This window comes from Ornithorhynchus anatinus, chromosome 15 (genome assembly GCF_004115215.2).
Source record: "Ornithorhynchus anatinus isolate Pmale09 chromosome 15, mOrnAna1.pri.v4, whole genome shotgun sequence".
Classification (NCBI taxonomy): Eukaryota; Metazoa; Chordata; class Mammalia; order Monotremata; family Ornithorhynchidae; genus Ornithorhynchus; species Ornithorhynchus anatinus.
In genome coordinates, this window is record NC_041742.1 from 20,590,144 (window position 1) to 20,615,756 (window position 25,613).

The window sequence follows — 25,613 nt, forward strand, 5'->3', positions numbered from 1 at the left end:
AACTGTGCTTCTTGTCCAATGCAGAAATGCTCTTTCAGCCACTCACTGAAGTTTTGAATTCTGGCTTCTGCAGTTTTTATTGTCTGTGTCAGACTTGCAGCCAGACTTAGTTCTCTGTCAGCATTTCCCAGGTTCAGTTAAGGTAACATCAACCCCTGTTTTCTTTTCCCCTTCAGCCACCCACACATTCTCAAGAATCACCTTGTGTGTCGTAGCTCATTTGTTTCAAGGAGAGAATCAACAGATATATTCAGTGTCTTGAATAAATTGCTATATTTTGATATTAGAGAACTCTGTGCATTTGGTCCTTATTCTTCCTCCAGCACTAATCTCTTTATCCCCAAGGGGTCAGTTGGTGAGTTAATGGCATCTCGGGGTATAATGATTAAGATGAAGACGATCATGACAGCATCCCAATTGAGGCGTCACGGTGTAAACACCTCAGAAGAGATAGGAGCTAAATTTAGGTACACTTGGAGATCCTGAGATTTGGAGAATTGGCTTCATTTTGATCAAATCTATTTTCTCTTTCCTTAAAAGTCTATATGCATGAAACATGGCACGATGAGGACACTTCCACTTTAGTGATGGATGGAGGTAAGTACGGGAGGTGATGCGGGAGTAGCAGTAAATGAAATAACCTGGTTTGGGGGAGGGATACTTTGAGCAGGCTCCAGCTGATGGATTTCAGACAGCATGAAGATGATCTGGGTATGAAAAGTTAGACTCTGTATTATGGATTGAACTGCTTTTCACGACACTTTCCCAGGTAGGTGAGTTAACTACATGCTGTGCAGTAATAGAAGTAGTTTAGTGCCCACTGATATTCTCTGTTCCAGTGTGAAAGATGCCCAATTCAAAGAGAAGCCCAGTTGGCATGATCCACCACACTTGCAAGGTCATTTAGCTAAAGCAGATAGATCCATTTACTTCCATTATCTAGCTATTTCAAGCTAAAGTGATTTTAGGCTGAAACAGCAAGTAGGTAGGCTGGCCAGTAGACCTGTCCTATTATAAAGGGATCTGGGATCCAGGTCCTGAAATCAGTCAATCAGTAGTACTTATGAAGGGCTTACTGGGTTGCAGAGCACTGTGTTAAGGGCTTGGGAGAGTACAGTAGAGTTAATAGATATGATCTCTGCCCATAAGGAGCTTATAAGTGCTGTTGGGTTGAGGGTGTGGGGAGGAGTACTCGGTACTTAGGTGTCACTCAAGTGCAGAAGTGGCAGAAGATGGGGAGAGAGAGAGAGAGTGAGAGAAATATATAAATATCAGGGGAGGTTTCCTGGAGGAGATGTAATTTCAGAAGGACCTTAAAGGAAGGGAGAGCAGCAAGAGGCCCAAATGCCATAATGCATTCCAAGCTGCTTGGGCAGGTTTCCTACAAGCTGATGTTTCCAGAGATTCTGGGAACAGGGAGAGTGGGTGCAGCCTGCCTTCCCCACACAGGATCAAGCTTTCCACTTGAACACTGTGTAAACCAATGGAGAAAACAGGAGATTGGGACTCAGGGAACCTGAGTTCTAGTCTGGCACCGCCACTGCCTGCTGTGGAATCTCAGGCAAGTCAGTTAACTTTTCTGTGCCCCAGTTAACTCCTCTGTAAAATGGAGATTACCTATTCTCAACCCCTTACCCTCTGAGCCCCTTGAGGGATGGGGACTGTGTCCAATCTGATTATCTTGCATAGACCCCGGTGCTTGACATAGATTGCTTAATGAATACCATCATTAGAGATGCTGATTTGTCCAGGGCCTCTGCTAGAGGAGAAAATAGGGAGAGGTATGGGGAAATAGTAAGGGCATCACATATGACCAAACAGTGGAGCATAAGTGGAAGAGAATCCTTTTGCCAAAGTCCATGGGAAAACTGGCTAAGGGAAGGGGATGAAGAACAGGGAGGCCTATTTTTGAGAGATGTAGATGATCAAGGAGCAGTATTTCGGAAAACAGATTGATAGCCCAGAATCGCAAAGGATCCTAAAAGCCAACTTGTAACAAATAATAATCCAGTGCTCTGCACAAAGTAAGTGCTCAATAAATACGTTGAATGAATGAAGATAAAATTACCAGACACCAGAGAGAGGAGGGTACTGAATGAATTCACCGTGGAAGGAGGGGAATAGAAAAAATGGGATGCCGATTGCCTTGATGAACTTGTAGGATGAGACCCCGAAAGGCCAAGAAGCAAGTGCTGCATTGTGGGTGAGGAAGCAGATAGTTGATGTGGCTTTTGCGGAGGCTTATGGGAGATTAGCACGGGAGCAGGTCTTGAGGAAGATAAATGGGGTAATGCCTGTGTGCCCTACGAGCTGTGGAGACAGAGAGCAACCTGGTCTTCACCATCCCCAGCAGAGCTGCAAGGCCAGAAAGCCATCATTTAGGATATTTTTCACCCTGATTGGGAACTCTCAGATTTTTTCAGAGCCTCAGATGAGCAAGGCTGGGAGTCCAGTTCTGATGGATGATGGAATCATCTCCATCACCCCCGTGGAGTAGCCACCAGTGTGCTGAAGACTTGGCCTCGTCTCTAGTAGAAGCAGTGTAGCCTAGGGGACAGAGTGAAGGGCTGGGAGTCAGGAGACCTGGTTTCTAATCCCGGTTTTGCTAATTGCTTGTTGTGTGGCCATGGGTAAGACACTCAACTATATAGAGTTGTCCCATCTCTAAAATAGGGGTAAAATACTTTTTTCTCCTTTCCCTTTTTACTGTACCATACTTAGGCACTGTAGAAAACACTGGGGAAGATACCATGCTGGATTCAGTCCATGGGGCTCGCAGTCTTATTCCCCCTTTTGAGGTAATTGAGGCACAGAGAAGTCATGTGACTGGCCTAAGGTCATGCAGCAGACAAGTGGCAGAGTGGAATTAGAACTCAGGTCCTCTGACTCGCAGGCCTATGCCCTTTTGAGTAGGACACACTGCTTCTCTTTAGACTGTGACCCTCACGTGGAACAAAGAGTGGGTTTACTGTGATACTCCTCTGTCTACCCCAGCACTTAGTATGGTGCTTGGCATGAATTAAGAGGTTAACAAATATTATTACTATTATCTCAAATATGTTCTTTTTTTTCTCATCCCCCACCCAGTTCAATAACCTGTGGGGACAATCAACCCTTTCACTACCATGAAGTTGGCACCATGTCTCCAAGTTTCCCGATCAAGAATATTTGGGTAAGAAGTAGCACAACAGGCTTGGACCCTGGAAGGTTGTAAAGTGGCAAGTTGTAGATCTTTAAGCCTCTAGAATGCCTGTGGCTCACCACGGATTTGAGAAAAGTGTGTTGGTAAATTTTGGGGGTGGAGAGTGTGCTGCCCAGGTCATTTGCTGGCAGGAGAGTGATTGTTAGAAATACACGGTGCCTTCTGCCAGAAGAGAGTTGGAAGGAATCAGAGAGAGGTAGTCCTCCCTTCTGCATCCCCCCCAAGGCAGGGGTTCCGTCCTCAGGAACTTAGGTACCAAACAGGGCAAACATGCTGGAGTTGCCTTGGGCATTTATAAATTACCACTCTGTGTTAGTAGGAATTCTGCTCTGCAGACATTTTTAGAGACACAAGTCCACCAGGGGGACCCAGACTGCCTGCTGTATAGAGGAGAGCAGTATTTCTCCTCGTTTCCAAAACCTCATTTATCATACACCTAGGACTGCACAAATGAAACATTTTCTCTGCTGGGGAAATTATGAGCATCCTCAGAGACTGTCATTTGGTATGATGAAGTCCACCCCTTGTTACTTCTCTTTTCCATTTATTCTTCAGTCAAGTCTATCATTGGTATTTTAATGGAGAAACCTATGTGTTAGAGCACTGTACTAAGTACTTGAGAGAGTGCAGTTCAACAGAGTTGGTAGACATGATCCCTTACTGCAAGGAACATGGACTAGCAGCGGAATTTGGAGACTTGCTTACTTTTGTTTGGATCACGTGAATGGTGCTCTTGGATTTGTTCTTTTTTCATGGCATTTGATAAGTACTTACTTTGTGCCAGTCACTGTACTAAGCACTGGGGTAGATGCAAGATATTCAGGTTTGACCCAATCTGAATCCCACATGGGACTACAGCTTAAATCACCAATTTACAGGTGAGTTAACTGAGGCACAAAGAAGTCAAGTGACTTGCCCAAGATCACACAGCAGACAAGGGGCCGAGCCAGGATTAGAACCCAGGTCCTCTGATTTCCAGCTCTTTTCTCTGGGCAAACTGCTTCTCTTCTCTTGTGTGTAAACCATCTGTCTGCCTGGTTTCCCCAATAGATTGAAAGATCCTCAAGGGCAGAGACATTATCTTCTACTTTTAGTGTCTATTCCCGAGCACCTAATTCAGTACTCTAAAAACAGTAAACACTTAATAATTGCTGTAGCTGTGATAATGGTGATGTAGAGCCAATGTCCACTGAAGAAAGATATGCAAAGATCATAATGTTGATGGTATATACTCATCGCTTACCGTGGACCAGGCATTGTGCCAAACAGTAAGTAAGGTCTTATACAAGATAATCAGGTCAGAGAGAGTCCCTTTCCCACATGCAGTTCATAGTCTCAGAGGGAGGGAAAGCAGGTGTTTTATCTCTGTTTTATAGGTGAGGAAATTGAAGCACAGAGAAGTTAAGTGGTTTGCCCAAGGTCACCCAGCAGGCAAGTGGTGAAGCTGGGCTAGAAGCCAGTCTCCTGACTCCAGTCCCGTGTTCTTTCCACTACACCACTGTGCCTCCCTATAGAGAGATTAAGGGTCTTTCTAAAAATACAAAGCATCAGGACAGGAAGCAAATTTGCCATTAGTTATGGTGATGTTCCACCACAAATACGTGGCAGTATACATGATTTAGGACATTTTCACTACAACCTGATTTTTGTGATGTGAGCACACCCAGTGACTAGTAATAGTTATTTACTCGCATCTTCCTGGAGCTAGATGACTCGAGCTGCATCCCACAAAGAGAATCCGACACCTGATAAGCTGCATTAGAGCCATTTTGTTTATTCAAGAAGGAACCTGAATTTGGCATTTTGGACTCTACCCAGGTTAGCCCTATGTTCCAGTTAAGCTGGGACGGCCCTAGATTTTACAGGCTAGAAAGGGCAGTTAAAAACAAATTTACAAATATCCAAGTTTGGGGACTATACTAGTAAATTGGACAGTTTCCTTCTACCAACCCTCAGCTATTGTAGTTCATTTTAAATGATTATTATGTGTTGAGCACTGTTCTAAGTGCTGGGGTAGATACAAGTTAATTAGATCGGACACAGTCCCTATCCCACAGGGAAGCTCACAGGCTAAGAAGGAGGGAGAACAGGTATTTCATCCCCATTTTACAGATGAGGGAACTGGGGCACAGAGAAGTTAAGTGACCTGTTCAAAGTCACACAGCAGGCAGTGTCAGAGCTGGGATTAGAACCAAGGTCCTCTGACTCCCAGGCTCGTGCTCTTTCCACTAAGCCTCGCTCTGGCACATCACATTACTCTGTTGCATTTTCCCAAGCACTCAGTAAACTTCTCGGCACACAGTAAGCATTCAGTGCCTAGCACTGACTGATCGTTCAATAAATAGTACTTTGTGGTTGCTCATTTTCTTATCTTCTGCATTTGGGGATTTGTAGTTCAGATGTCCCAGAATGCTGAGGGACTTTAAGCCTACACTTTCTCAGGGTCACTGAGAGGAAAGGGAAAGCTAGCTAGACTAGTTAACCAGGTTGACTTGTCCCACCTCTCCACAAAAAGAACACAGTCAGCTTGACTATTTAGAATAAAAATTTTTAAAAAGAGAAATTTCAAAGAATTCTCCACTAAGACATCCCTCTCTAGCCCTCAAACTCAGACTGCAGGGAGGAGTCACAGTGAGGCAGTTGTGCTGAGGGGAAGAAAGGACGACGGTAAAACGGGACATCCTCAAAGAGGTCCTTCGGAATGGCACTGGAATCCATCTCTCTAGTTCACCAGCGCTTGCTTTTCATGACTTCCCTGGGTCTCTAGAGTGGCATCAACATCTTTTAGGTTATAAGATGCACTCGCAATAGGGATTTCAATCGTGCTGGCATCGGAACCTAAAGGCAAAATGGAGAAACCAGTCGGTTATTTCCCTCAATTCCCATGTCTAGGGAAGCACTGCATCTCCTGGGAAAAGATGGACACATTTCAGGTTATTAACATGGTATGGAGTTTTTTCAAATTCCATTTTGAGTTCAAAGTCCACCCAGTGAACGATATCTCCTATGAAAATACATTGTATGATGAATCTCTTTTACCTTTACGTACTTTTGTTTTATGGGCCAGATTCATCTCGTAGCTTGTCCTCCCTGTTTATATTCCCCATTTCAACTCACTGAACAGCAGTACGTGGGGTATCCTGCTGTCATTCATTCTCAAATAGTGACAATAATAATAATAATTGTGGCATTTAAGTTCTTACCATACATCAAGTATTGTACTAAGGGCTGGAGTAGATACAGAATAATCAGGACCTACATGGGGCTCATAGAGTAAGTAGGAGGGAAAACAGGTGTCCAGAAATGCCCAGGGAAGGTGAGATGGGACAAAAATTGTTTTGAAGCTAATGGGTCTGGTTGCCCATTAGAACGAAAAACCCTTTGCTTGGGATCCATTCTTGCCATTCAGTGTTCAGTACAGTACGAAGCTGGGGCTAGTGAGACTACCCTGGAATTCACGAGTTTGCATCTGGAAAGAGAAGCTACCATTCTCACTATCCGCACCCCACCCCCACCCCCCACCCCTTCCAAGCCCTGGAGAAGTGCAGCTAATTCCACAAGTCACCAGACTTCCCTATACCCCCAGGAGTAGTCCAGCAATGGAGCAAAATTTGGCCCATCCTCCAAGAATCCTTTAGGGAAGCCTCCTATTCAGGAGGAGAGGAATAATCTAGATGACCTGGGCTACTCCCTCTTCCTGTCATTCTGGCCCCTCTGATTACATTCCAGGAGAAAAAGGAGGAGGTGACAGAAGCCATAGGAGCACGGAATGATCTCGATTAACCCTGGGCTCTCTGAAGTCCCAAACGCGTGGGAACATCCATGAGTTTTATGTGGTTTTTTTGAAAAAATGTGTATCATAATATCACATGGTGGCATCTGATCAAGGTCTGAGCCTGGGACATTCCCACACACAGCCTTGTGCTTTGTAGACATCACTGAGCACTGGGGCTTTGAAGGGCTTTTCTTCTCCCCTTCCTTGTTTCATTATTATTGAAGAGAAAATTTGTTTGGTCACTGCTTCAGAAAGAAAAAGGGCTTCTTGCACAGAGGTTGCTGTAGTGAAATCCTGCCTGGAATTCAGAGACTGCTTCCTGCTTAAAAGTTAACCTAAATCATTTTCGCCCTAAAGTGGGTTGCTGTTCTATCACTCTTACCTGCATCACTGCATCACTCTTACCCTGAGCCTAAAGCTCTCTAGGAAGGACTATTTACAGCCAATCATCAAAATTTCTCGAGCCCTTTTTTCCCCCAGTTTTTACCCATGTGTCAGTGTCTAAATTGTCAAAATAATATGCGTGATACTTTTTCTAAACCCTGGGGATGTTTGTTGACCCAAATCCCTCTTGCTCTAGCAGCATGTGGTTAGCCTGAAAGCCTTGCTTCTGTTTCCTTCTCTTTAGCCCTCTGCCTGGCTTTTTTGGCCCCTGTAAGAGATTCCACACCACAGTATACCTACAGGGCCTGTAATTTAAGGTGTTGAATTTGATCCCTTTGTAGTCTGTGGCCTTGTCACCTGCTGTCTCTGCCTGGATAGTTGCTATCCAAGAGCATAGCTCAGAATTTAGTTTCGGGGAGTTTAACAGCAGGGTGCTAGAGAAGGAAAGACTGTACCCTGGATCCAATCCCCTGGAGAATCCATCTAAGACTTGACTGGGGCTTTCAGGCCTTCAAGCGGACTTGTTTCCTCAACATTTTACTGGATGGGGTCATCGAACTTCTAACACCAATACACAAACACACACACACAAATGCAGGTGCACCCCCTCTCCCCCGCAATGTAGGCAGAGTGTCTCAAAAGGGCCTCTCATGTTGTAGATAGAGCAAGGAACCCGGGTTCATAGACAAAATGAATTGCACAGTCTTGCCGGTTGGTTTGTGGGTGACAGGTGGTGAGGGAAAGAAATCCATTCAGGGAAAGAAACACACAAGTCTCCCCCAGAACTGACTGCCAAATGCATTTTGGACTCGGATAAGGAATGGCTTATTGAGGATGCTCTTTTTCTTTTCCTCTGTGAAGCTACACTAATCTGCCCTGTCTTCCCCTTCCCGGTCCCTAGCACCAGGGCTTAGTGGAAAGACCAGGGGTCTGGGAGTCAGGGCAACCGGGCTCTAGTCCCAGCTCTGCCACTTCCCTGCTGGGTGATCTTGGGTAAGTCACTTCATTTCTCTGTTTCTTCATCTGTAAAATGGAGATTCAACACGTGTCCTCCCTTCTTCTTAGACTGTGAGCTCCCATGTGGGACAGAGATTGCTTCTAACCTGATTATCTTCTATCTACCCCAGCACTTAGTACAGAGCTTGGCACATAGTATGCACTGAAACATCACAAATATTATTGTTATTTTTCTGGACTATTCATAGACAATCTGTAGTATCCCAAGTCAGTATTAGAAGCCAGGAAGGAGCCCTAGAACTCTCCCGCTTTCAAGAAATTCGGGATCCTCCTGAGCCTATAGATAAACCAGCCTCATTCCCAAGAATGGAGAGCATCAATTCCACCCCACCCTGATGGTCATTACAGGCTGTGAGCCCCAGAGATGCGCTGGGTTCTGGGCTACAAATAGCCATGCCCCAGCAGTACTGCCTGGTAAAAACTTCAAAATGGCTGAATGCCCAGAATGGTCAAACCATTAGTGGCATTTACTGAATGCTTCCTGTATGCTGAGCAGTATACTAAGTCCTCGAGAGTGGCACGGTACAAATGAGTTGGTAGACATGTTCCCTGCCCACAAGGAGCTTACAACCTTGAGGAATTCTAAATGGCAAAGAACAATTTAAAACCTTCTCTAACTGGAAAACTCATTCTAAGAAACTCCAGTACTGCCCTTAATAAAATCTGAGAGCAGTAGTTTCCATTCTCAACGAAAACAGGTGGAGAGGGAGAGGGATGCTTGGAGCAGATCAAACTTGGTGAAAAAAAATGCTAACCCCCAAAGGCACCACTGATGGTATGCCCCATCATAGAGGCTGCTATCTTTCATCTGGATCTAGACGGGCCTTTTCAAAGAAATGACCTCTAGACCCTCTTTTGAGAGTATATCTCTGGGTATATTTTTAAAAATGTGAGTGATGTGGAGAAACAAACAGATCCCATGGGAGGGGAGGAAAAGAATGTGAATTCCAGTTATGGTTGGGGAAAGTAATTCCAGAAGGATGACATCAATAAATCAGAAGCAGGAATGTTATGTTTTCAAGAAGCCCTGAGTTTTCCTGCCTCCGCTGCCACCCCTCCAACACGGGCAGGGAGCGGAGTGGGTTCCCTGCCTCAATTTTCTTAGCATGTCCACCATTACTGAGCTCTCCCCACTAAACGGACTGACACCTCAGCCAGCTCCGTCAGGTGGATGGCGATGCCCGCCTCTGCCGCTACTCTATCATCCCATCCCAGTATTGGCCTTGACACAACCTCTGCATGTTGCCAAAGCAGAGATCCCTGGCCAATCAGAAGATGCCAGGCCCCTGCTCCTAAAAGGCCACATGGCTTGTGTGTGGTTACCAGCAGCCTGTGGTGCTGCTTTTTGTGGCCCCAAGAAGTGAGTGATCATTGATACCCAGTTTGGCCCAAGCATTTCTAGCTCAGTAGCAGTGGAGCCCCCTTGTGAAGCAGAGGGCTACAGAATGGGTGTGCCAGGTTTCATCGTGTTTTCCAATAGGTTTTCTCCTGAATGTGCAGATTCTACCTCTTGCCTGGGCCTGCCCAGGAAATGAGTTTGAGCTGCCTCTGCTGGTGGGTCAAGATAGGAAATAGCAGTTTTTTTGGGAGGTGAAAAATATAAGCCTCAGCATTCATTATTCTTTGACACAGCAGGCTCCCAAACCTTAAACTCAAGGTTAAGGTCAGACCTTATGACCCAGAAGGGGTTTGGTGGGGGCCATCCCCAAGGGGAGGCTAGTAAGGATTAGTGACAAGGCAGGAGGGTCCGGGGGGTCTTGACAGTTGGGATAGGCCACCAGGGCTCATGCTATCTCACCAAACACTGGGCAAATGTTGTTATGGCCTTTAGGGTGTCTCCACCCTGCTCAGGCAGTAAGATTTTCTCATTTCAATTAATCACTGGTATTTATTGAATGCTTACTGCATGGAGAGCACTGTACTAAGCACTTGGGAGAGTACAAGGTATGGGAGTTGGTAGTTGTGATCATTGCCTACAAGCAGCATGGCCTAAGAGAAAGAGTAGAGACCTGGGAATCAGAGGACCCAGATTCCTAATCCAGCTAGGCCACTACTCTGCTGTGTGACCTTGAGCAAGTCACTTAATTTCTCTGTGCTTCTGTTTCCTCTTCTGTAAAATGAGGATTAAGACCCAGCCCTCTGTGAGACAGATACTGGGTCCAACCCAATTACCTTGTATATACTCCAGTGCTTAGTATAGGACTGGGCACGTAGTAAGGACTTAACAAATACCATTTAAAAAAAAAGAGCTCACAGTCTACAGGGGGAGACAAGCATTAAAAAATACATAAAAGATAGGGGAAATAGACAGATTCAGGAATTTATCTGCAGAGAGGTTTCCTCAGAGGGCAAAAGGTAGTGCTGGAAGTGGTCCTTTGATAGGCATTTCTCGGGCTACATTTGTCACTGCGGCAGAGGCATTGTGGCCTAGAGGGAAGACCATAGAACTGGGATTTAGAAGACCAGGATTTTAATCCTAGTTCTCCCACTCTCTTGCCGTGTGACCTAGGGCAAAGTAACATAACCTTTCTGTGCTTGTTTCCTCATCTTTAAAATATAGGCCTTTTCTCCTTATAGTAAGAGCTAGGTGCTGATTTGAATATATCTAGTCTGGCATTTGGCACACAGTAAGAGCTTAATAAATACCATTGTTATGATGAGGAGGAGGAGGATATGCTTTCCCCCCATCCAAGATAGATGACATGGATGACCTTTCTTCCCAGCAGAAATTAAGGTGAAAGTTCCTACTGAACTTTTCTGACTGCTGGGGCAGCCGTGGGAGCAGAAGAAACCAGTAACTTCACTTTCTCCCAGTGGATGGACCTGGGGACTTGGAAATGCAACCACGTGTTTTTTTCTGGGTCTCATGGACTCAAGGTCAGTCAGGCAAATGTATTTATTGAGTGCTTACTGTGTGCAAAACACTGTACTAAACCCTTGGGAGAGTACAATACAACAATAAACAGACACATTCCCTGCCCACAACCAGCTTGCAGCCTAGAGGGCTCAGGAACTGGCCAGTCTCTTGCCGGGAGAATAGCACTTATTTTGTGCAGAGCACAGTACTAAGTGCTCAATAAATGCCATCAATTGAGAATAAATCCAGGACCACATCAGACTTTAGTATCTTCTATTTCCTGCGCTTCGTACAGAGCCTGGGACACAGTAAACACTGAACAACTTCTACAATTGTTACAATCAAACGAGTCCCTGAGACGCCAAGGTATGGTGGCCCTGTCAAAGAAAGAAAGATGAGAGTTGTGCGGTCTCAGCCTCAACTATCTGAAGGTGCAACAACTCTGCATTCCTGGTGACCTAGATTCTCACATTGTAATGAAAACATCTGGAGCCAAATGTTGGAATGGTGCAAATGCATTTATTTTTGCTTGGACAAGTCGTTAAGTTTTTGTTGACTTTTCTGTCGAAAATGAAACGTTTTTCTATATAAAATGTCCTGGCCTACCCAGGATGTGTAAAGACCCTATTTGGAGAATACCAGAGTGCTGTCAAAGGCTATCTGGAGACTTGGAGGGGAACCAACTCGGGATCATTTGCATCCCTTTTAGGTCAGAAGAAGCTTTGGCATTGTTCCCCACAACTGTGCCCCAAACCTAGCCAACCAAGTAAATGTGATTTAAACTATAGCCTACAAACCCAGGGACCCATAGCGATTTAAGCTGAAACAAAAGGAAACTTTCATTTTAATCAATATTCACCCAGACACCACCCCCTCCTACCCAGAAAGTAACAATGAGAAAAATGTACCCATGGCTAATAAACTAGCAGATGGACAGGGCTTCTATTAGTACTCTTTAAATGGATGTGGTCAAACACTTCTAGAAAGCGGGAGGCAGCATGCTCTAGAAGAAAGAATGCAGAACTAGGAGGAGACGTGAGTTTTAATCCCGGCTCTGTCACTTGCCTGCTATGTGACCTTGGGCAAGTCACTTAATATCTCTGGGCCTCAGTTTCCTCATCTTTTAAAATGGGGATAAAATACCTGTTCTCCTTCTCTCTTCAACTCTGAGCCCTATGTGGGACAAGGGGCTGTGTATGATCTAATTCTTATGTATCTACCCTGCTCCTTAGCCCAATTTAATCTTGTGCCATACAGGGCTCACTGTCTAAGTAGGAGGGAGAACAGGTATTTAATCCCTATTCCACAGATGAGGGACCTGAAGCATAGAGAAGTTAAATGACTTGCCCAAGGTCACATGGCAAGCAGGTGGTAGACTTGAGATTAGAACCAGGTCCTTGCTCTCTCCACCAGACCACACTGCTTCCTTGGGGTAGGGAGCATGCTACTTCTTGGTTTTGTACTTCTTAATTGCTAAATACAGCACACTGCAGTGATTGGAGGTTCAGTAAATGATATTACTTTTGGTCCAGACTGGTTTGAGGCAGCACTCTGCAGGTCTCTACAATTTGCACGGCCCCCATAACCCACTACAGCAGTCAGGAAGAGCACTACTCTCCGGGTGTCAACTACCCACCCTAACTTTCCAGGCCCTCAGTTTTATTCAGCTCTAAGAGTTAGAATTGGCCTAAAGGTCATTTTCTCTGTTGAAAAATTTATCCTGAGCATTTCAACAAGAGGTACATGTTGAAGGCCAACAACACAACTTTGGATGTTTGTCTTGAGTGAGGGGCAGATTTTAAGCCCCCTACTGCAGCAGCAGACATTACATCCGGGTCCCCGAGACCCAACTGCCCTGCTCCCAGATCACATCCGTGAATGAAAATTTGTTTTGCAGAGCCTGCGCTCAACCCTAGCCAAAATCAAATCACCAACCAGCAGCTGTCGGGGGGAACCAGTGGAAAAACTCAAGTCAAAACCATTTCATTTAATACACCGGGAAAGATCACAAGGCACATGGTATTTTAAGACATGCACCCCAACACTGTAGGATCAGAGACACACCTCACTTCCACTTCATAAGGGGAAGATGAGGGGTGAGCACCCATCACTTCCCTCCCCTAAAGAAGAATCTGAGACATTCTGTATTTCAACCAAGTGTTCTGGAGATCGGTTTCTAGTCTCCACAGGAATGATCCCACCATCGCTGTGACTCCAGGAGAAAGGGGGCCGTTTCTTCCGGAACACTACCACCCTTGGTAAATGGGGGATTCTGGGGGTAACGCGTTACCTTCAGACAGCATGCCTAAGGCCTCATCGGAATTGTTCCCATTCACCACCACAGTCTTCCCCGGGGCGTAACTTTCATAGTTAAGAGACGATCCCACGGGAGAGCTGTAGGCGTGGTCAGCAGCGGACGTGGTCATCGAGTCCCACTGGATTTCCTTCTGGTGACACTTCCAGTCCAAGTGACATCCCGTCCATCCATAAAAAGCCAGGGAGAAGAGGAAGCCCTGCAACGGATTCAGGATTCCCTATGAGGAAAAGGAGAGCATAGGATGACCCCTCAGTCTCACTCCATCGGCGGCGTGGAGTCACCTGAGAAGCCTCAGGTAAAGGATGGTTTTCACACAGGATGGAGGCCCTTGCTGGAGATGGAGCTTCTGGAGATTGTCGGCCTCATGCCTGACAGACAACCCAGCCCCTGCTATCTCGTGTCCCTCCTCACCACATTTCCTCCTGTCCATCTTCCTCGGGCATACCTGCTCTCCATTACTGCTAAAAGGAATTTTTTGATATGAGATGTTCATCTAGATTATGGTTATGGTAATGAGGCTTGCTCGCCTCAGTCCCAAGGATCTAACATGACTAGGGATACTAACCCCAGTGATGTCGTCTATGAGGCCACTGCTCTCAAAAGCTCTTCTAAAATCACAACTCCTTCAGGATATAATTAATAATAATAGTAATGAAGGATTTAAGCACTCACTACAATTAAACACAGGGGTAGATCCAAGATAATCAGATTATACATAGTTCCTGTCCAATATGACTTTCACAGTCTAAATGGGAGAGAGAACCAGATACTTTAACTTTCTCCAACTCATCTCTCATCTCCTCATCCTATTCTCTCCCCCTCTGCCATCACCTATGCATTTGGATCCTTGGCCCAGACCCAGCTCCCCTACAGCATTTATCTACAGATCTTTATGTGCTTTGGTTTCACCCTACCTATTATGTAGTGTCAATCTCCCCTTCTAGACTGTAAACTCCTTGGACATAGGGATGCTTTCTACTTATTCTATTGTACTCTTAAAGTTCTTAGTACAGTGTTCTACACACAGTAAGCTCTCAAATACCACTGATTGATTGATAGGGAGAGAGAGTGAAAATAGTGTCACTAATTAGAATTAAAATGAAAACTGAACTGAAAATCACCTTAGCCTTATCAGCCGATTTCTCAGGTTTATTTCAACCATATATTAGCCTGTCATCCCAGCCATGCACACTATTTTAGCAGTATTCACGAGAAGCTCAGAGGCCCCAAGTTTATAGAATCCTGGACATAAAATCCTGAGCTGGCTGGTAAAAATGTTTGTGAAACAGATACTCTTTATTTCCTTCTTTCCTGTGCTAAGTTCACAGAATTTATCTGAACAAAGCACAACTCCAGAAGACAAGTTTAATATAACTTTATATTTAAACTTGAGTTGCCTTGTTCAAAAGCCCTTTTTCATATGGCAGGATTTCATCCTTTCAAATAGAGTGTAAATATTTACTCTGGTTTGCTCCAAACCCCTGAGGCCATATTTGCAAAACAGTGACCTCTATTGCCACTCCCCACCTTCAAAAAAAAAAATTTCCAAGGCACAGGAAAATTCCAGGTTGACTTACCATTATAAACCACGTGATCATGGCTGCATTTCTGACATTTTTCAAGGGGCTTCCATTGATATCTGGCTGCATTTCAAGGTAGAACAAAAGGCTCTCATTGATGATATTTGACAACCAGCTGTGGGGAGGATGAGAGAGCAGGGAAAAGCAAACAGGAGAGAGGGACTTAGTTTTTGAAGATCACCATCCCCTAGCATCCTGCTAAAAGCCCAGTTGTGATGCTATTGGCTGGGAACTGCACTTCTGTTTGCAGTTGATCAATCAATCATATTTACTGAACACTTAACTCTGTGCGGAGCACTGTACTTAGCACTTGGGAGAGTAAAACACAACAAAATTGGCAGATACATTCCCTGCCCATAGGTGGAGACAGTGCTCGTAACCAGCAGTGTGAAGGAACAGCAGATCAGGAATGCTTAGATTGAGAAATCCATCCTCCTCCTCGCCTCCAGCCAAGAGATCGGCAAAAGCCGATAAACTCCCGTGTTCCACGATGCTTCAGAGAGCCCAACTGGAAGGGGTTCATCGTGGATTGGATGCTTCCTGTTGCAAAATTCTCCTAACTTGCAATTCATAACCTAGCACATGGAGGTCTTGGACCCAAAGAAAACACACATTGCAACACTATAACTAGATATGTAAAAATTAGAGACCAAGTCTGCACAGGATGAAACCAAGGCCTGTTGAATCAGCATACCTTTCCCACTCTAGATGTTTGCAACCTTGGGTTTAACCTGGTTGGTAACTAATTTTTGGTACCAGATTCACAAGGGCAGCTAGAGTTCATGTGATTGTAGGTTCTACAGGAGGATTTCTCTTTGAGGTTATTTTCTTGTACTTGTTGAACTGAACTGGGGTAGATAAATCCTACTAAGACTGTGAGCCCCAGGAGGGACAGGGACAGTCTCACCTGATAATCTTGTATCTCACCAATGCTTAGTACAATGCTTGGTACAGAGTAACTGCTTAAAAAATATCATTATTATAATTAATCATTCTCAGAGGGGGTGCCTGATCAGACTGCATTATGGCTAGTTCTACACTAGCAAATTATTCAGATAATTTAGGCTAAGAATACACTTTGGCCTCAAGCGTCCACGTGTTTTCAGTAACACGTTTGGGGGTTATTAATGATAATTCATAACTGTGGTATGTGTTAAGCTCTCTTATCCCCATCACTAGGTACTCAGGTGGATATAAGCCACTCATACCTGTCCCCTATGGGGCTCCCAATCTAAAGGGGAGGGAGAGCAGATACTTAATCCTCAGTTTATAGATGAGGAAACTGAGGCACAGAGAAGTTCAGCAATTTGCCCAAGGTAATTCACCAGGCATGTGGCAGAGCTGACATTAGAACCCACTTCTCCTGACAGAATCATGCTCTTTTCACTAGGTGAAGCTGCTTCTCACAGGGAAGTTTGCAATTTGATACTATTAGTCCCCTGGAAAAGGTCCATTTGCGCATTAACTCTGGTGAGGAACCTCTAAGAGGTCACGTGTGTGCTTGAAGCAAACTTGAACGGCTTCCCAGAGCTTAGTGCACTCTGGCCTCACTTTCCTGTCCTCAGTAGATTTCCTCCAAGTGCAGCTAGCACAGCTTCAAAGGTTTCCTTTCTAAAACTACTTCTCTGTGAAACGTCCAGCTCACAGCTGGGTCAGGTGAAACAGCTCACATTCATATCCGTCCCCACTTCCCAAGCCACAAAATGTCCAAAAATATTACCAAATAGCAAACACCAGCATAATCTTGAAAAAGCGGACTTGAATCACTGCTCCCAAGCGTCTCTCATTCTCGGTGTAAATGCCTTGTCTTGCTTTCAGCAAAGAGGCCACTGAAAAAGACGAGGGATATTTACTGAAACAAAATCCTGTTCATTAGTCACAGGAGTCCCCTCTGAGGCCACTAAGAATGATGCAGATGAGGAGACAGAATGGGCACTCTGCCAACAATACCTCTAGGATATCAAAACTGTTGCCCCTATGTGTTCTGGGGTTGAACTCATCGTCATCCAACATAATGCAGGAGAAAATGTACTGATTTAGCCCCTCCACACTGCAACCCCCAAGCTTGACCTGCCTCCCAGAACACATTTATTTTTGTGGTACAGAGATCCAAACAGAAGCCTTCCCTGTTGCTCTTGAGGCGTAGGTACTCTGATCTCCGGTAAGCATGCTGGCCATGTGGTGAGGGGGCAATCAGTGCTGTTTCTTGAACGCTTACTGCCTAAGCACTGTAATAAGTTCAGAAATGATCCCCTTGTGACCTCTCAGATCCCAGGCCTTGACGAAATCAGATGATGGCATCAGCTCCAGTTTAACAAGCAAGCCCGGGATTGATGGCTGAAAGTGGACTAGAGCAGAAAACGACCAAATGTATTTGCCAAGGATTTCTCTTGACTATGACTAAATTCGGAAACCTTTTTTTTTTCCTTACAACAAGGTTTCCCCTAGTCTTAGACGCTTATGATGTCCATGTAGATGGTAAATGAAGGAAACAGACATCTTGCAAGGTCCCAGGAGGCTGGCATGTTGTAAATCTCACTTTAGGAAACACCAGATTAGAAGCCATTTTGCCCCATTATCTGTCTCAGGGCTGCTGGACTGAAGCCCTTCCTGTCATTGTGTAATCCCTCTCCCCCAAGGCCTAAGTACATATTCTTATGCTCTGCCATTTCCCTTATCTGTAATATACATTGCCTGTCTCTCTCCCCATATAGATTGTCAACTCCTTGTGGGCAGGGATCGTGTTACCGACTTTACTGTACTTTCCCCCAAGAGTTTAGCACAGTGCTCTGCACAGAGTAAACGCTCAATAAGTCCCATCAATCGTTCTACTGTACCAGCAGCAAGGTTTTTACCTGAAGTGACCGTTCTGTGGAACAGGATTGGGTTAAGTCCCAGGACAAGGAGGAGTGGGACGTATGTGGTGATGTAGTGTGGGACTGCATGCTCCAGACCGTTTTCACAGCTGAGGGGAAAAAACAAAACTGTGGCCTTCTCTCTCGAACTGCAAAGACTGAGTTTTCCCGGCTAAAGTCCTCCTGTTTATCAGGCTGCCCAGATAAAAAGGTGAAAGCAAAGAGGGAAATGCACAAATTAAACTTCTGACTCAACCAGAAGGAAATTTGACTCACGCCTTTGTGCTGAAAACAAGAAACGAGACACAAATGGGCAAGGAAACGAGGACTCACACTCATATTTATTACAAAGATGAGAATCCATGAACTCTCTCTGGGAAGGAGCTAAAGATTCTCGCAGAAATTCTAAGAGGTAAAGGCAAGAGAAGGAATTTCATGAAGCCTTTCCTCAGCAATAGCGACAACAATAGCAATGGTTTATTTACACTGAGTGCTTGGGAAGCACTTAGGACAGGACATGCAACAGAAGCAGAGAACACATTTCCTGTCTGCAGGGAGTTTACACTATGATGGAATCAACTGGGCCTTGCAAAGATCTTAAATTTAGCCTGATAGCCTATGTAGGTAGTAATGCTATTAGGAATAATATTTACTGAGTGCTTACTATAAACACAGCTCAGCAGGCTGAGAAACAGCATGGCCCAGTGAAAAGAGGACTTTTTCAAAGCTCTCTGTGTAGCCCAAGTTTGAGAGGTGGGAGATTGAGTCTGACTTCTCTATTTACACTTTTCATCGAGAATTAGAACTCCTACTCATGCTGAAGTCCACAGTCTATTCCAACTTCTATTCTACTTTATTCCTTTTAAGGTCTCCTTTCAGAGAGAAATTGGCCAGATGAACCTAACACAAGAAATAGTGACTAAAGGTGTGACAATGGCGGAATGAGAAGATTATGAGTAATGAACCCCTTGAGATTAAGAAGACATAATTTTATCCATAGACAAGTGACCCTGGCCCTCTCTCTGTTTCTAATTTCCTTATGTTAATTGGAGACCACAGGACAAGCCTGCCACTTGCTTTCATTGAAGGAATAGGCCAGGGCTACCTAGTGAGTTATATCAAAATTGGGTCATTTGTAAGGGAGAACTTAATGAGCCCAAGGGCTTCCCACTTTCTAAGATCCACCTGGAAATCAAGGTGGCAGGGTGGGTGGAGAAGGTCCTGGGATTTGGTGAAGGAAAAGAGAAAAGAGAGAGACAGAGAATTTGGAGAGAAAAGAGACAGAGAATTTCCCTCCTAACCCTCCACCTAACAATGTTTCCTCTTCCTCCGATCAATCAATCATATTTATTGAGCACTTACTGTGTGCAGGGCAAGGTATGAAGCACTTGGGAGAGTAACAACAAAACAACAGAAGAGACACATTCCCTGGCCCCAACAAGCTTTCAGTCTAGAGGATAGTTCCTTTTGGCCTTTATAAAGATCTCTCTGCCCTCTACTTGTCTCCACTCCCCGCCCACTACAACCCAGGCATCACACTTAGCTCCTCTACTCAATCTACTCACTTGTCTTGCTCTAATATGTCTCTCCCTTCTTCTTTACTTCCCCCTCTATCAGCTTCTTGTTCAAGCACTCCATCCCAAGGACACCCTCCTCCTTCACATCCCGCAAACCCCTCCTTTCCCCCTACTAAAAAAATCACATCTCCTCCAGGAAACCTTTCCTAACTAATCTCTCCTCTTCCTTCCTTAATTCATCTAGCTGCACCACTTACACTCTGAAGTCCTCACCCCCAAACACTTAGAGACTCTCTGCTCACTCAACACTTTTGTGTTTCTCTTTAAACTCTTGCTCCCCTACTTGTAATTTACCTCCTTCTCTCCCCCCTCCACTAGAATGTAGATTCCTTGAAGGCAGGGATTGTAACTACTGTACTCTCCCAAGTACTTAGTACAGTGGTCTGCAAAGAATAAGCATTCAGCACTAGTGATTTAAAAAGGGAACTTTTTAACACAGAAATGAGCACTAAAATTGCTGGAAAACTCATAGGTCGGTATGAAGAGATAGGCCCATGTGGAACAGGGACTGTGTTCAACCTGATAAGCTTGTATCTACCCCAGGGCATAGTACAGTGCCGCCACATAGTAAGCACTTAAAAAAAATCTGATGACCTGAGCTCTCTCTTTTTATGGTATTTGTTAACTGAAAGAAGTGCTTGTAATCCAATGCAAGTCCACATGTCATTCAGTTAATATCACTGATTTATAGGCTATTGATTTCTGATGCTTCCTTCTAGTCTCTAGGCTTTGGGTGCCTTTTTGCATTCATACATTTTTGAAAATGGTTCTATCAGAGGACAAGGATTGTGTCTACTAATTATCACAGTCTCCAAAATGCTTAGCACAGTGCTCTACACAGAGCAATAATAATAGTATTTGTTAAGTGCTTAATACAGGCCAAGCACTGACTGGAAATCAAGTTAATCAGTCAGACCCAGTTACTGTTCCTTATGGGGCTTGCAGTGTAAGGGAGAGGGGAGAACAAGCATTTCTTTCCCATTTTACAGGTGAAGAAACCGACACACAGGAAAGTTAACTGACGTGCCTCAGATCACACCGCAGGCAAGTAGTGGAGTCAGGATTAGAACCCGGGTCCTCTGACTCCCAAACTCCCTCTCTTTCCCCTAGGTCAAGCTGCTTCCCACATGAGCTTCTCAAACTCACACAGAGTAAGTGCTCAATAAATGCTACTGATCGTCTGACTGACAAAATGAATGAGGCCACATCAAGGTAAAGCTTACCTGGACATAGAAGGGTAGTAAAGCATAGCAATTCCCTCCACGCAGAGCAGTATGGCCAGACCCCAGGCCATAAAGTGGTACAGAAAGATTGTACTGGGGGGAAAGATAAGAAAGGGGAGAAAGGACCAGTTAGATTCAGGACCAATAGTTACAATTCGTTGTCTCTGTAATGCTAATGGACCACTGGTAATAGGCTTCCTACTGACATATCATGAGATAATCAGGTAATAACTATTTTATGATAACTACGTTTCCCTATTTCTCATTACATTATATCCAAGTCACGCTCTAAAAAGTTACATTCAGGGAAGGAATGTCTTGTACTCTACGTATTTATTCAATTATTTGCCTTTCCACATTGCAACTATCTCTTTCTTTTCTCTGCCCCCAAGAGTTGTGTATGATTTTGCATTTTCCCGCCTCCCCCATTTGATTGTAAATCCCTGGAGGTTAAGGATTTTGACTTTTAGGTCCTATATTCTGTAACACATATAATGCAACAAGTACTTTGCTCTCAGTAGGTATTCAGTAAATATAATTGATGATAGAGATTATTGAGAGGTCAGAGCAAGGTTAGGGACTTTAATTTGGGTTTCAAATTGCAAATGGGGGCAATAGTGGTGTTTGCCTACAATTCCATAAGAACTCTTGGCCGGGCTTTTGAATGTGGACACAATCTTGACAAATGCTGGAAGAAGAAGCGTGGCTCAGTGGAAAGAGCAGGACTTTGGAGTCAGGGCTCATGAGTTCAAATCCCAGCTCTGCCACTTGTCGGCTGTGTGACTGTGAGCGAGTCACTTAACTTCTCTGTGCCTCAGTTCCCTCATCTGTAAAATGGGGATGAAGACTGTGAGCCCCATGTGGGACAACCTGATTCGCCTATGTTTACCCCAGCGCTTAGAACAGTGCTCGGCACATAGTAAGTGCTTAACAAATACCAACATTCTCTCTCTAAAAAAAAACCCGAAACAAAAACCCACCGCCACCACCAACAGCCTTCATTGGAAGTTGGGGTGCATTTTTCACTATTTTTCACAGAAACCTGAATATTTCTGTGCTTTGTTTTTTTTTTTTAAGATATACGGTTTTAAGTCTAATAGCGCCAAGTGATGCTTTACAACTCAGAGTATATTTGTATTTGTTAAATGACCTAGCAATCTGATACTTTGAATTTATATTTGTATGCAGTATAACAATACTAATAATGATATTTATTAAGCGCTTCCTTGGTGTCAAAATATTGTGCTAAGCACTAGGCTAGTATCAAAGCATTGTGTTAAGCACTAGGCTAGTTATGAGAGAATTAGATCAGATATTCTGTCTTGCACAGTGCTCCCATTCTATGATATGAAATATATAATTTGAGTAATTTTAAAATTTGGCAAGTTCATAAAGTTTGCATTTTCTATTTTCAGAAAACATCCATTTAACCCTTTATACTTCTTTTCAATGTAGGCATTAAGGTGTGATTTTAAACAGTAATAAGAAGTATTGGAGAACTGTCTTTCCCAATTTCTCTATGAAAGTAGAATCAGTCATGATGATCCAGTTTGAAATTATTATGTGTTCTGAATGGATACCTTGAGCCTGCTGATCTTCTAACAACAAGGTAGGCATCTACAGCATAGCAAAACAACCACCAGAAGCAAGCACTGTACAGCAGTTGAATCCACATCTGTAAAAGGAAGAATACTGTTTCTGAAGAAGTCACTAGATTCCCAAGCCTTCCATGAAATAAAGCATTCTAAATGCTCTGCCCCTGACGTTACTGATACCACCCTGCAAATGCATTCAGTTAGGCACGTGGGTATAGGATAATATCCATCATGTGATAAATGGCATTTGCTTAGTTGATTTGACTGCACTTAATCTATCAGATCTCAGGTATGACCTGTACCAGAATTAAGTACCAAAATGCACTGAAAAGGATCTGTAAAGTCCAAATGCTTATCTGTTCATTTAAATAAATTTTTAAAAAATGCTAGAGTTGTTAGGAATATCTCAGTTTAGGTGGAGTTAGGAAGAGAGAGGTGGTCAGGGATGGGGTGGAGAAAAGGGAGAAGGAGAGGTGAAAGAAACAGAAGATGAAGAAAAAAGGAGTGAGGAAATAAAGGGATAGGAGGGAGGTAAAGAGGAGGCAGTGGGGGAAAGAGGAAGGAGAAAAATCATAAAGAAGAACAGAATTAGAACATCAAAAACCACTTGATGCCTTTAGACAGATCAATTTTAGATTGCGAGCCCACCCGGGAGTTCTTTCCCAGCACTTAGTACAGTGCTCTGCACAAAATAAGCACTTAAGCATTATGACTGCTACAATAGACTGAGCAGGAGTTCTATTTAATATGGTAGAGACATTTGCCTTTGCCCTTGCCCAGTTGTGCCATGACCTGATAAAGGAAAAAAGGAGAGGATGTAGATAAACAATAGTAGGACTCAAGCAGAAAGTCTCCGTAGTTGTACTTACTGCACTCCCTACACAGAAAGCTGAGGGCCATCCATCTGTCCCATTCACCACCGAGATGTTTCCAACGAAATCTGGGAATCCTAACCACACTGTGGACCTGAATATTACACCTAAAGGGAAGAATTCATTGACCTTCAGAGCCTGGATCACCATTGCAGTTTGAAAAATTGTAGCCAGAGAGAGACTGACCAGAATCCTAAAGCCAAAAGAATTGGGTTAATCTGACAAAACCATAATTGCTTAGCTTTCAACTTCATCCGCTTGTTTGATTCACTCAGCATCTGCCACTAAAACCGAGCATTTTCAGTTGTATGGATTAACCTCATTTAATTGAGCAAATTCGCTCCTTATCCAAATTTGCCCCAACAACTCTCAAGCTGAGATGTTTAAAAGGCATATCCTAATTATCAGAAAATTATCAACTAAGGCTTTTCCGCTTCTTCTCTTTTACCAGGCTTATTTTTTCTCTCTCTCGAGCAGTTCCTTTCTACATTTTCTAAAACAAAGATCTTGATTTCCATCTTTCTCTTTATGTACCTTGAACTCCTATGAAAAATGAAACTTTCCATTTTAATGCATGCTGTTTTGTTGGCCAAAGTGGTATTTAAAGTCCTACTATTTTATTCCATTTTTAGAGAACCATCCAAAGTGAAGGCAGAGGGCAACAAAACACCTGTGGAGAGCTGTGGGTTTTTTATTTTGCTTTTTGTTTTTTACTTCCAAGCTGCCTTTTTCTTTTCACTTCATTATTTCTTTTAATAATAAACAAGAATAAATCCTGGTCCTGACACACCTGCCTTTCTGTTCATGAACTCAAAGAAAGGAGAGATCTCTGGTTAACCCTCAAAGCAACTTGGGGAGAAAAGTATGGATCCAATTTAACTCTTCTTGTTTTGCAGACAAAAGAACTGAGACCCAGGGAGGTTAAGTGATTTGACCATGATGACACAGCAGAGTAGAATGGAAACCTGAGCTTGGGATGGCATCACCTCAATTAATTTTCACCCCAAATCTGAAACACAGAATGCCTCCCACCTTTGCATTTCAGTTGGTGTTTTCCAGGAGTCAGGCTCCTCTGCTTTTCAGGTGCCTTCCTAGAACTCTTTGCTCTCATGAACCAAACATGATAAGGCACAGCATCTAGCTAAAGTGATGGCCCAGATTTCAGGTGTGTTGTTAGGAGGCTTGCCCGGAGGAGAAAGGGATTATTTTAAGCAAATGGCAATCTTCATTGTAAAACTGTTAGTTTAAAATTATGAATTATCCAGCAGCACCTGGATCCAGAGTTTTATGATTGCTCAAACTGGCATGACTACACACTTCAAGTCTATTTCAAAATTGTGTGTTTCTCCTAACCAAATTTCAACAAAATCAAGAGCTATTCAAGCTCTTCTCCCATCCTTCCACTGGTTCTCTCCCCCCAGGAGGGGAAAAATGATTATTCGCCCAATTAATACAGCTTAAATTATGTTTTCCTTCCTAGTTGCTGTCCTGGCCAAGAAGGAGGAAGTCTCTTTTCCTCTCCTCAGCCTGCAGTCTTGGCATGATAAGATTTAATGATAACCAGAGATGAAATAGAATGAAGACGCCTGCTTACCCAGACAGCCAAGAAGGTCACAGGCAGAGATGAAGAGCAGGATGCTGGCAGAGGAGGTTTGAGTTAGTTTCCTGGGGCCTTGGCCTCGTTTGGGAAGGAGCTGGAAGATGCTGAGCAGGAGGTTGGCTGAAGCACTTCCCAGGCAGACGCCGTTGAAAATTTGAGGCTGAAAATTCAACATCAGTTGTGTGGCTGCATCCCGGTTGGGGCAGCAGAAGGTCTCCAGCCTAGGAGAAGCCATGGAAGGGCCAAAGCAACAGCAGAGACACTTCCTGCTGCATAGAGCTTTGTCTAAGCCTTAGCCTCCTCCTCCTCATTCTCCCCCATGTGTGCCCTGAGGGACCACGCGCTGAAAAATCATGTGCCATGGCTCATGCTAAACCAACCCCCTGCAGCAGTCTCTCTTTTCAGAGAGCAGCTCAGAGCCAGGCAGGTCCGTGAAATCCATGGCTATTTTTCCTTCCTTCCCCACAGAAAGCAGTGGGGGTCCTCTCCCCGCTCCCAACCTCCTTGATGTACCAAGGGGGAAACAGAGATTGGGCTGGAGTCTATGACCTTGGAAATCTTAACTAAAAAGCTGGGTTTCTAACTCTTCGCCAATATTCTCCCTTTGGCTTAATTAAAAAACATTCCACAGCCTCCAGCCTGCCTTTCCTGTCTCCACAAGTCCTGACGAGAGCAAATTTCTGGCTCACCAATAATCTTCCTGACTTGGCCTTTGATAAATCTCTCACTCTGACTCGTAGGCACTCGGGCACCAGGAAT

General features: G+C 44.1%; 1 protein-coding gene across 1 annotated transcript; it reads right to left on the minus strand.

Annotated features, from left to right (window-relative positions):
- Nucleotides 1-5,486: 5,486 nt before the first annotated feature.
- Nucleotides 5,487-25,402, minus strand: GPR143 (G protein-coupled receptor 143). The gene is made up of 9 exons (XM_029079645.2): nucleotides 24,849-25,402; nucleotides 23,252-23,361; nucleotides 22,368-22,462; nucleotides 20,788-20,880; nucleotides 17,988-18,097; nucleotides 16,853-16,961; nucleotides 15,130-15,247; nucleotides 13,526-13,769; nucleotides 5,487-6,040 (listed from the first exon to the last, which is right to left on the minus strand). The coding sequence occupies exons 1-9, from the start codon at nucleotides 25,087-25,089 to the stop codon at nucleotides 5,925-5,927; spliced, it is 1,236 nt and encodes a 411-aa protein (XP_028935478.1). The 5' UTR covers nucleotides 25,090-25,402; the 3' UTR covers nucleotides 5,487-5,924.
- Between the last annotated feature and the right edge of the window lie 211 nt (nucleotides 25,403-25,613).

Excerpts from the sequence above, each read along its gene's own strand:
- GPR143 (XM_029079645.2), bottom strand. The coding sequence starts at position 25,089 with ATGGCTTCTCCTAGGCTGGAGACCTTCTGCTGCCCCAACCGGGATGCA. Across the intron at positions 23,362-24,848 it reads TGACCTTCTTGGCTGTCTGG|GTGTAATATTCAGGTCCACA; the intron begins GTAAGCAGGCGT and ends TCTTCCCTTTAG. Across the intron at positions 20,881-22,367 it reads AGAAGATCAGCAGGCTCAAG|TACAATCTTTCTGTACCACT; the intron begins GTATCCATTCAG and ends CTTTCCCCCCAG.